Source organism: Periplaneta americana, chromosome 14 (assembly GCF_040183065.1).
Source record: "Periplaneta americana isolate PAMFEO1 chromosome 14, P.americana_PAMFEO1_priV1, whole genome shotgun sequence".
In the NCBI taxonomy this organism is placed as follows: Eukaryota; Metazoa; Arthropoda; class Insecta; order Blattodea; family Blattidae; genus Periplaneta; species Periplaneta americana.
The window spans coordinates 87,009,313-87,021,886 of record NC_091130.1 but is presented as its reverse complement, the minus strand read 5'-3'; the positions used below and the strand labels follow the sequence as shown (position 1 = coordinate 87,021,886).

At 34.2% G+C, this 12,574-nt stretch overlaps 1 protein-coding gene across 1 annotated transcript in view; it reads right to left on the bottom strand.

Moving 5' to 3' along the window:
- The window catches only part of LOC138713540 (uncharacterized), a 165,997-nt gene that overhangs the window by 43,463 nt on the left and 109,960 nt on the right, over positions 1 to 12,574 (bottom strand). The window contains exon 11 of the mRNA XM_069845707.1: positions 3,564 to 3,676. Within this exon, the coding sequence (XP_069701808.1) occupies positions 3,564 to 3,676 (113 nt within the window). The remainder of the gene's footprint in view (positions 1 to 3,563; positions 3,677 to 12,574) is intronic.

Below are 12,574 nucleotides of genomic sequence, written 5' to 3'. Positions count from 1 at the left end.
AATCGATTCAATAGAAAAGGTCCTACGCAAGGCAGCAAAATATGTCAAAATGGGAAAGGGACATGGTGAGGAGATAGTAAAATATTTAGGGTAGGAACTTCTCAAGTCAAGGCGACGAAAAACCAGACTCACCGCATTGTTCAAGGCACAAATGGGACACAAAGCATGGACCGATGTCAATGCTAGATTAGCAACACCATCATACTTAGGAAGGACTGATCATATTAGGAAGTTTAAATGTAGAAAACAAAGAACGGACGTGGCAAAATTTTTCTTTCAGGGTGGTCCTCTTAAAATCAATACATTTAAGGAAAGGTTGAGAAGATTAGACTGAAAATTTAATTGGAGGTGCAGTGTAATTATTTAAGTTGTGTCATGTAATTAATTGAGTTGATATATAATTAAGTTGATATGTAATTAATTAAGATGATATGTAATTTAGTTGATATGTAAATAAATTAAGGTGATATGTAATTAATTAAGATGATATGTAATTAAGTTCGTATGTAATTAATTAAGGTGATATGTAATTACTTAAATTGGTAATAGCTGGGTGAAATAGAAGTACTTAAAAGTTAGATTTACTTTTGCTTATTGTAGGCATTATTATAGAATAGTTTTTATTTATAGTCCTAGGTTTATTGCATCTACTATTTATAGATTTACGTTTATTTTATTTTATTTCATTTATGTTTATTTTATTTTATTTCATGTAATTGTAATTATTGTATATTATATATCACTACCACCGGGTGTATACCCAATTGTAGTGTTAAAAAAAATCTCTCTCTCTCTCCCCCCCTCCCTCCCTCCCCCTTCTCTCTCTCCCTCCCCCCCTCTCTCTCTCTCTCTCTTTTTCGAATACCGTAATAGTTCAAGAAAGTAAACTGTAAAGAGGAATTTCACTTGCAACACGATATAGGAGCTGAACTGTGTGCAATGCATAAAACGTATGAAGTATGTGTCATCTTATCGACACTAAGTTTTTTAACAAGAAGCATAACAAGGAAATCTTTCTATAACACGAGATATACATGTTAGAACATCCTATGTATCTACCTCTGATTGGGGTTTTGGCTGATATATACATCTATTATCAGACAGTACAATGTCCCTTGATGATATGTGTCAGAGGAAGAACAATAAAATTGTTTGTAAACATCTGAAGTCTGATTAGTGTAATATGTAGCTAATCGGCGATGTATGCAATTGAGGGGGAAAGAATTTGGCCATCCTACCCCTTTATCTCCTGGCCTAGTTTCCTCATAAGTGGTGCCATGTTGGTATCACTTGTGAGATTCAGACAGTTGATTAAACAACAACAATTCTACATAATTATGAGATACATACTTAGACTTCAACAAACAAAATTTGATAACTCAATCTCAAGGGAAAAAATGGAACTCTCTGCATCAAAATCCACAGTTAATTCCCGATTTACCACGAAAATCGTCTGTAGCTGCATTTAGATTGGCAACAGGCCATGATTGTTTGGCCAGACACCTGCATAGAATTGGAATATATCAGTCCCCTAACTGTCCATTGTGCAACTCAAACCAAGAAATGGATTCGGAACACTTCAAAATCTGTGCTTCAGTGGCTGGTCATGATAATATCTTTGAAAAGTATTGGAATGCAAGAGGTCAAATGACTTTATTGTCAAACGCCTGGCATTAGAAAACAACAACAACATAATTATGAGAGGCTTAGAGGTGAACTAGGCTAAGTGACATTCAGATAATTCTGAGATAGCCTAATCAAATTTAAAGTTTAAAGGTATATTATAAATTCCAAGCATCTTTTGAAAATAACCTTTTCTAGCCATATAACAGAACATTTGTTAAATCTCACATGGATTGTAAAAACACAGAAAACACGCATATCACTTTAAAACAGAAAATAGTAACTTCATGGTACAGTATTGTCTCAATATAGTGGACTTCTGTTTAGCGTACTTTTCAGTTTTACTTACAAATTTAAGTCCCCTACTAAAATCCAATACATTATAATGCAAAAATATTTTATTTTTATGCTATCATTACCTATGATTAGTCATATTATGTAGGAGAATTTTTTTAATTTTATTTTTAACATGACGGCTGAAAACTTAATATTGTATGTAAAGTACAGAATCTTGTGAATATATGAACTTTGTCCTACATTGTTTCTAGCAAGAATTATTGAATCTCAAGTTACTGAGTGAACTACTTCAACAATCTGTACAGATACGGAATTAAAAAATGGGCCAAGTCCTCCTCTATGTAGGCAACAAGCTTCGCAAGACTGTCCACAAGTAGCATACATTTAGGCGTCCTTGTTTACTGCACAAGCACAATGCATTATATCTGGAACTTACTAAAATTAGGTGACCCAAATTTTGTTTCTGAGTCTGTACAACGTGAATTATTAGAAAAGCAAACCAAATTAAAGTCAAGAACTTCTTCAAATTTTATTGATTGTGTATATTTATTATACACCGTGTTTGAAAATGAATACGGGTTTTTAAGGCTTTGTAGTATTTATTACATTTAACGTACAATTATAAATAATACATGAACTGAAAGAGCAACTCAAACAGTTTTTTACGCACACATGCTCATGCACTGTTTCCTCTGTCTGCTGTTAGAAAGTGCGTTGAATGAGTGAGAGAGTCTTTCACGTGTAGCCCTAAGAAATCTGTTCGGAAGGCTAGTAGTGAATTAGCAATTCCAGTGACGTCTGTGTGGAGAATTTTAAGGAGACGCTTACAACTACGTCCTTATTGTTTGCAGTTCCTACAAGCTCTACAACCTACAGGGGCCGAATGACAGAGCTTGTTTCGCATGGCCTCCACATTCACCAGATCTTACGCCATACGATTTTTACTTTTGGGGATTCATAAAGGATCATGTGTATGTACCTCCGCTACCAGCTGATCTACCAGACTTAAGACAGAGGATTGAAGCAGTTGTTGCAACAATTACTCCAGACACACTGATCAAGGTTTGAGAAGAACTTGCTTATGACTCGATGTGTGTCATGTGATGAATGGTGCTCACATTAAGCACTTGTAGAAAAACTGTTTTAGTTGCTCTTTCATTTGGTGTATTGTAATAAATACTACAAAGCCTTAAAACTCCGATATTTATTTTGAAACACCCGGTAGTTAGTAACATTCTTGTTAACCTAAATAATTTCTCTGTGTTATAATTTTAAAACTGAGAAACATGTATACTTACTGTATAGGTGCAGAGTATTAACTGAGTTTGTTAAATCTCACATGGATTGTAAACTCAGCTAAAGTAAATGAAAGATAAGATGTGTTGTGAAATAACTCTGTATTATCTAATGTAGAATAAAAAAAATGACTTTTTTTTTAATAAATCTTCCTCTTTTCATTATAGAGTACAGTACTTTTCAAAATAAAGTATAAATAATATTATTTTGTGATGTATGTTATACTGAGATTTCATTGTACTTTACTTTTTATTTGCAGATTTCAGCAATTCCTAACTAATAAGAGCATCCAGATGATGTGATCCAAAATTTTGCAGATTGAAGTGTGTAAAATGTTTACTACTTACCAATGAGTCATAAAATTACTGCATATTTCGACAGCATCCCATTCAACAGTGGACAGGCCTGACACCTCGATGTACGAGGTTCTTGTCAGAAGATGCTGCAGTGCATGGCCAAACTGCAACAAAAATCACCACACTTTGGTGAATGAGCTTTTCATTTAACTATGATTTCCACTAATATGCAACTGAAACTAATTGAATTGAATATCAAAGGCAACGTGCTTGAATGGTTTAAAAATTTCTTAGCCAACGGTGGATTGCAACAAAATATAACAACTATATTTCATCTTATAAACAAACAAAAACTGGTTTACCACAAGGTGCTGTAACAAGCACAACACTATTCAATATATATGTAAATAATTTACCAAATCAACTAAAATCAATCAAAGACAAACATATGCTTATTTGCAGATGACTAATCATATGGACAACATAAAAAACAATAAAAAAACAAGAAGTTAATTTAGAAAATAAAATGAACAAAGCCCTAAAATTACTCCAAAATTGGACAGAAGAAAATAATATGCAAATAAATACAAATAAATCTATCAATTCTTGTCCATGAGACACAAAAATGAAGATTTCAATTTAAACATACAAAATAAAAAATTGCAGAAATCTCAAAACACTAGATATCTAGGCGTTCAGTTAGACAATAAATTAAACTGGAACCACCACATAGAAAATGTAACAAAGCAAACAAAAAAGCATCGTTGATAAAATGTCTGAACGGGATGACATGGGGTAGTTCTCAAGATACATTGAACAAAGCGCTACTGAACTTATATCAAACCAGCTATTAAATATGGCATTGGGGGATTTCAATGCTAAAGTAGGACGGGAAGATATTTTTAAACTGATTATTGGAAAAGAGAGCCTACACGTAACTAGTAATGACAATGGAGTTAAGGTTAGTCACCTTTGCGACATGAAAAAATTTAATTGTCAAAAGTACAACATTTCCCCATAAGGATATACATAAATATACTGGACTTCTCCAGATGAATTGACACACAATCAAATAGATCACATCTTGATAGATAAACGAAGACATACTAGAATAGCAGACATTCGAACTTTCAGGGGGCAGACTGTAATTCTGACCATTATTTGGTAATTGGACAATTAAGAGAAAGAATATCAGTAGCCAAGCGAGTAGAGCAACAAATTAATATTAGTAGATTCAATATTCCGAAATTAAAGGACGAGGAAACTAAGCAACATTATCAGGTCGAAATTTCAAATAGGTTTGCCACTTTAGAAAGCTCCGACGAAGTTGAGAAGGAGTTAGATGTCAATAGTGTGTGGGAAAATTTCAGAGATAGTATCAAAATTGCAGCTGAGCAGAGCATAGGTTATTATGAAACTAAGCAAAAGAAACTGTGGTTTGATGAAGATTGTAGCATGGTAGTAGAAAGAAGGAAACAGGAAAAATTGAAATTCTTACAGGATCCAGTTGAGACGAATAGAGATAATTATTTCAATGAAAGACAGGAAGCAAGTCGTACACTTAGGAATAAAAAGAGAGATTACTTGAAGGAAAAACTGAGTGAGGTAGAAACAAATAGTAAGAATAAAAACATTAGAGATTTATATAAGGGTATAAAGGAATTTAAGAACGGATATCAGGCAAGGATAAACGTGATCAAGGATGAGAATGGTGATTTGCTTGCAGACTCTCATTCAATCCTGAACAGATAGAAGAACTATTTTGGGCAACTACTAAATGTTCATAGGCCAAATAGAAATGATCGGCACGAAATTCAAATACAAACTGCTGAGCCATTTATACCCGAACCCACACTTTCTGGAGTCGAAATTTCGATAGAAAATCTGAAAAAATACAAGTCTTCAGGTATTGATCAAATTCCAGCAGAATTAATACAAGAGATTGCAAGCGCATTATCTAGCAAAATTTACAAGCTTGTACTTGCTATTTGGGAAAAGGAAATTGTACCAGAACAATGGAAGGAGTCCATAATTGTACCTATTTTTAAGGAGGCGGACAAGACTAACTGTAGTAACTTTCGAGGAATATAACTTTTGTTGACGTCGTACAAAATTTTGTCAAATATTCTTTTGAGAAGATTAATTCTGCATGTAGATGAAATTATTGGGGATTATCAGTGTGGTTTTAGGCGTAATAGATCAACTATTGATCAGATTTTTTGTATTCGACAGACATTGGAGAAAAAATGGGAGTATAAGAGTACAGTACATCAGTTATTCATAGATTTAAAAAAGGCATATGACTCGGTTAAGAGAGAAGTTTTATAAAACATTCTTATTGAACTTGGTATTCCCAAGAAACTAGTTCGATTAATTAAAATGTGTCTCAATGAAATTTACAGCAGAGTCCATATAGGCCAGCTTCTGTCTGATGCTTTTCCAATTCACTACGGGATAAAACAAGGGGATGCACTATCATCTTTACTTTTTAACTTTGCTCTAGAATATGCCATTAGGAAAGTCCAGGATAACAGACAGGGTTTGGAATTGAATGGGTTACATGAGCTTCTTGTCTATGCGGATGACGTGAATATGTTAGGAGAAAATCCACAAACAATTAGGGAAAACACGGAAGTTTTACTTGAAGCAAGTAAAGCGATAGGTTTGGAAGTAAACTCCGAAAAGACGGAGTATATGATTATGTCTCGTGACCAGAATATTCTATGAAATGAAAATATAAAATTTAGAGATTTATCTTTCGAAGAGGTGGAAAAATTCAAATATATTGGAGCAACAGTAACAAATATAAATCACACTCAGGAGGAAATTAAACACAGAATAAATATGGGAAATGCCTGTTATTATTCGGTTGAGAAGCTTCTGTCATCTAGTCTGCTGTCAACAAATCTGAAAGATAGAATTTATAAAACAGTTATATTACCGGTTGTTCTGTATGGTTGTGAAACTTGGAGTTTCACTTTGAGAGAGGAACAGAGATTAAGGATGTTTGAGAATAAGCTTCTTAGGAAAATATTTGGGGCTAAAAGGAATGAAGTTACAGGAGAATGGAGAAAGTTACACAATGCAGAACTACATGCATTGTATTCTTCACCCGACATAATTAGGAACATTAAATCCAGACGTTTGAGATGGTTAGGGCATGTAGCACGTATGAACAAATCCAGAAATGCATATAGAGGCCGGAGGACAAAAGACCTTGGAGGAGGCCGAGACGTAGATGGGAGGGTAATATTAAAATGGATTTGAAGGAGGTGGGATGTGATGATAGAGACTGGATTAATCTTGCACAGAACAGGGACCGATGGCGGGCTTATGGACAGGGAGCAATGAACCTGCAGATTCCTTAAAAGCCATTTGTGAGGCAATAGTCATGGCAAACAAAACAAGACTAAATAAATTGGAACAAACACAAAATACTATATTAAGACTCATAACAGGAGGAGTAAAAACTACTCCCTCTGCAGCACTACAGTTGTACACACAAAACAAACCCATTGTTGAAGAAATTAAAGAACAAGCTCCAAAAAATTTCCTTAAAATCAAATCTCTACCAGACATAACATGGATAAAACAAAAACCAACAACACAGAACCTAAAAACACAAACAGATATAATACAATGGAATACAGACTAGCTCAACAAAATAAACATAACAACAGAAATAGAAAAAGCTGAACCACTACAAAATCCACTAGACCACCATTCGCACAACATTAACCTCGATTTAATAGAAACAGTAAAGAAAGATCAACATACAAAAGAAGAGCTTTTACTATCATCATTTCTACAACTGTCATTTGCTATTTAATACAATTATATTCAAGTAATCGTTGCTTCTGCCAGATCATATACTGTATATTTCTACGAGGTGATGGGCATTCACACAATCTCGATTATCCAGTCATGTGCCCGAGAGTTTTGTAATGTAAATCATATGATCAGGGATCCACTGTCTTCATAACTGATTACTGTTCATAGGCTCACTGTGATGTAAACATCTAAAAGCATGACAGCTGTTACTCTCTATGTCAATGTCGGTAAATAAACATGGTGATCCAGAGAAACATGTGATTTGGTGTTTATTGAATGACAACATTTATTAAGCTTTTCTGTTAAAATTCCTGCACGAAATGTAATGGATTTAATAATTTTCTATTAAATGAAATCAATGTGATGGTGTTAAAGGATAGTTTTCTTGTAATGCATAATTTTGTTTCAAGTTATAACCTAAGAGAAAAATGTGTATATGTGGCTAGGTTTCATTTTCAGAACAAAGTGTCATTATCGGTTTAAATGATTCCATTATCATTGTTTTGATAACTCTAATTTTCTTTGAACAAATTAATGCTGACAATCGAAGCTCTCCTGTACCATCCTTACCAGACACTGTCAACGTCTAATGATCTGATCGTTTATTATAAATAGAAATTAAAAACCCTTATTACAAGCTGCGCCTTTCTGCTTCCTGTTGAAGCAATCTGTCAGCTAGTTGAACAGTTCGGATGCAAGCTGCAAGAAAGAGTAAATAAAACAATACAAAGAAATATTGAGAGAAAATGTTGTTGTTGTTGTTTTCTAATGCCAGGCATTTGACAATAAAGTCATTTGACCTCTTGCACTCCAATATTTTTCAAAGATATTATCATGACCAGCCACTGAAGCACAGATTTTGAGGTATTCTGAATCCATTTCTTGGTTTGAGTTGCACAATGGGCAGTTAGGGGACTGATATATTCCAATTCTATGCAGGTGTTTGGCCAAACAATCATGGCCTGTTGACAATCTAAATGCAGCTACAGACTATTTTCGTGGTAAATCAGGAATTAACTGTGGATTTTGATGCAGAGAGTTCCATTTTTTCCCTTGGGATTGTGTTATCAAATTTTGTTTGTTGAAGTCTAAGTATGTAGATTTAATAAATCTTTTCACAGAGTAATATGTAGATTTAGTAACAGGTCTGTAAGTAGCAGTGCTGCCCTTCTTTGCTAAAGCATCCACATTCTCGTTTCCCAGGATTCCACAATGGGATGGTATCCATTGGAATACAATTCTTTTATTGAGTGATATTAATTGAGAGAGCATTTTAGTTATTTCTGCTGTTTGAGATGAAGGTGTGTGTTTAGAGACTAATTGAGAGGAAACTCTCCATATGATTAACGCTTTTAATGCCAGCCATATTTACGAGGATAATCCAGGTTTTAATAAATTTAAAAAAAAATGTTATTAACCAAAAACATGTCACTTACAAATTTGGAGCTTACTTTATTTCTCCACATTATCACCTCCGTTATTTAACTATTTGTCATATCTGTCTACGAGCTTTAGAATTCGCGTGTTACAGTCATCTGCCGCCAGTCCTTTAAGCTAGGTGTTCACTGCATTCTTCAACTCGTCATCACTTTCAAAACGTTTCCTGCCCAGAAACTCTTTGAGCTTCGTGAAAAGGTGAAAATCACTAGGAGCACAATACCATGGGAAAGCATTCCATTACTATGGCGAGCAATCCAAAATTGTAGGCATGGAATGCTTTCCCGCAGTATTGTACTTCTTCACGACAATGCCCGCCCTAACACTGCTACTGCAATCAGAGATTTATTGGAACAATTTCGATTGAAACTTTTTGATCACCCGCCCTATAGTCGGACCTTGCTCCTACTGATTTTCACCTTTTCATGAAGCTCAAAGAGTTTCTGGGTGGGGAATGTTTTGGAAGTGATGATGAGTTGAAGAATGCAGTGAAAAACTGGCTCAAAGGACTGGCGGCAGATGACTATAACCAGTGGCGCCGATTTCCATAAAATATTGGGGGGGGGGGGGGCACCTCCACATAATATTTGGAAAATCCAAGCTTCAACGACATCATTCAGAACACATACTTTAACATTTTCAATGCGATAACAATTCAAAATTAAATTTCTGTTTATGATTTACGTTAATATGTAGATTGAAATACAAGTTAGAGTTTGTACTAAACTGAAATAAGATTTATGTAATTGATTAATAAATTATTAATAATAACTGTGCTACTAGATTATGTAAATTCGAAACTTGCAATTCAATATAAAATAGTTTAAGGAATAAAACAATCAAAACAAATTACCTATTTTAACGAAAGCCTGGCGAAGGTATGGTGAACTGGTCAGATATGGGGTTGAGATCCAAAGTGCTGGTGATGTTTCAGTGGCAATTTAATATGGCGATTGAATTAAGTCTGTTCTGTCCCATTGATGACCTTAAGTAACTTTTCTGCCTTCGAAGACTCGAAAACGATCTTTCAGCTACACAAGTGGACACTGGGACAGTTAATAGAAATAGAAACTGTATAACTGAACAAAAATTATCTAAGGAGTTCGTATTCACTTTTGAATTCAAAATGTCCACCATCATGTTATGGTGCAATGTCAGTCTATCAGAATCAATATCATCAATATCAATGTGTCCGTAACATCATTGCTTCTATTCGTGACGAATTTTTCAATGTTAACCAACAAACGTGAAGCAGCATTTTCAAATCTAGAAACAAGACACTGAACGGAAACATCAATTATTTAAAAAAACTTCGGACGGTACATATCCTTAGGCATGGAAAAACTGTGACAGGCACTTCCAGCATCTAGTGTTTTCGGAGTGCGTCTTTGGCATGGTAGCTGTGGTTCTTTTAAGTGAAGGGATTGGGCACTATTTAAGATTTTTTTCCCAAAAGTGTGATAGGTAGTTCTGATATGTGTTAGGGTACCTTCAGGAGCTGAATCAGAGAATAAGCTTCCTGAAAACTCAACGTTTTCTTCTATAGTGCAGTGTTAACTGCATCAATGTGACAAAATATCTTACATAACACACACAAATTAAATGACTGCACTTGAAGGCAAAAGTCATTTGCTTTAGAACCAACATCTGATGGGTCTGTTTCTGACAACTCTTTAAGAAACTCAATCAATTGTTCATAATTAGAATGAAATGATGACAACGATAAGAAGTGAACCACCCATCTGGTAGGACAAAATGGTCTTAAATTGACTGCATCATCGCCTTGTAAGTGCTTGAAAAATTAAAGTCTTTTGGGCGAATTTCTCACAAATAAAATTACCTCTTTTATAAAGTTACCAGAAATACTCTTGATAGTGTCTTGAACGACAAGATTGAGTGGGCCAAACAGTGCACAAATAATGTCCGGAGTTCTTTTTCAGACAGCCTAGCTTGAACTTCTGAATACTTGCGTGCCATATTCAAAGCACCATTATATAGCACTAGCCTCTGCACTTATTTCACAATTAAATCATATAATAACATCATTAATAATACGAAATAATGTTTTGGCATCTGTCTTGGACATTCCGTAGAATCCTACAAAATTTTCTTGTACCTCAAGATCATCTGTAACTGTTCTGAAGCACAATGACACTTGTTCCTTTACAGAAATATCACACGATTCATCGACCATTATGGAGTAATATTTGGCTGTTTGAACAGATTTTATAATATCTCTCAATACGCTGTGATTCATAATTTCCAGCATTTCCTTACATATGTCATGAGAATACCATTTATATGATTCGCAATCCCTCCACTTTTTAAGTTCTGGACAGTCATTACTTCTCAGTCGCATTAGGTTAATTAAATTACTCATATCATCCGGGTGATCACGTATTGCAAGACCCTGCATAGCTAGATTCTGTAAAGAAGACAGTATTTTTATTTATTTATTTATTTTTCGAAGAATTTCGACGGCAGTTTGCTCTGCCAACATCTCTAAGGGATGACATTGTGATAATTGTGTTAAAAAAAATCCTGCCAAATCCTAATTAATCACATGGTGCCACATTAATAGCAATTGTAATTTTTCACGCCCTTTTCTTTGTTTCCCTTCTTTACAATTTAATATCTATGTTTACATATGCATAATAATTTTTTTTGAGGATACACTGAGTCCGTAATGGCTACCCTCAATGGGGGGCAGTTTACTATTACTATTATTATTATTTATTATTTATTATTTATACCCTAGATCTTTCATCTGTAGTTCCTTTGCGGTAGATAACTGGCCTAATACATTCAACCCAGAATTTAAGTTATTTACAGCCAAAACACATTCACTGTGACAACCAGATTTTTCATGAACCTGAAACTTCTCCAGAGCATTCTTCCAGTTTTTAAAACCACTGTTTATGAAAGTCAAGTCATATTTGCTAGAAAATTTTACCAGATTCTTAGAATAAGTTTCCCTGCAATATTTGCAATAAATAACATCTGCTGTTGTTATATGCACTAGCCATGGGAAAGTTGATTTCCACTTTTCTTGAAAAATTTTTTTATGTATTTTCTTACAATATCCATAATTGTCTGTAAGTTCAATGGTGGACATATTACATTGCACAGTTAGCTCATCAACACAACTAGAACTAGTAACACTGTTATTTTCATGCTTTCCATTGTCGCCACTGGTACAAGCCATGTTTGTTGATGTAGACGGCACTGCATTAAATTGAATGAGCAACACTAACACCAAGTCTTGGTTTCTTAATGATATATCGACCCATGTTATACACATGAGGTACACTTATACTATTAAATTACTAATTAACAGTTAAACTAACAACAACTCGCTGAACAATATTGCCATGAGGCCACGACACTATGCGATCCTGGATACTGACTGTTAAAGTGAAAATTAAATGAAGCTCAACGCCTCAACGTATCTTGAAAATTGCCATCTGCGGTTTAAATGCATTATTGATATGTAGAAATAATAATAACGTGAGCACGGTCCATTGCCAGTTAAATGTAATCATTGTCGCCAACATGCCTTGTCACCTCTTTTGCTTTCAGTCTGTACAGCATACCCAAAACATTTTTTGTTATAATAATAATAATAATAATAATAATAATAATAATAATAATAATAATAATAATAATAATAATAATAAAAATAATATCATCATCATCATAATCATTATTATTATTTATTATAATCACTATTATTAGCCTATCTATTATTATTTGGGAATATTGGGGGGGGGGGCAGCCCTGTCTGTAAAATTATT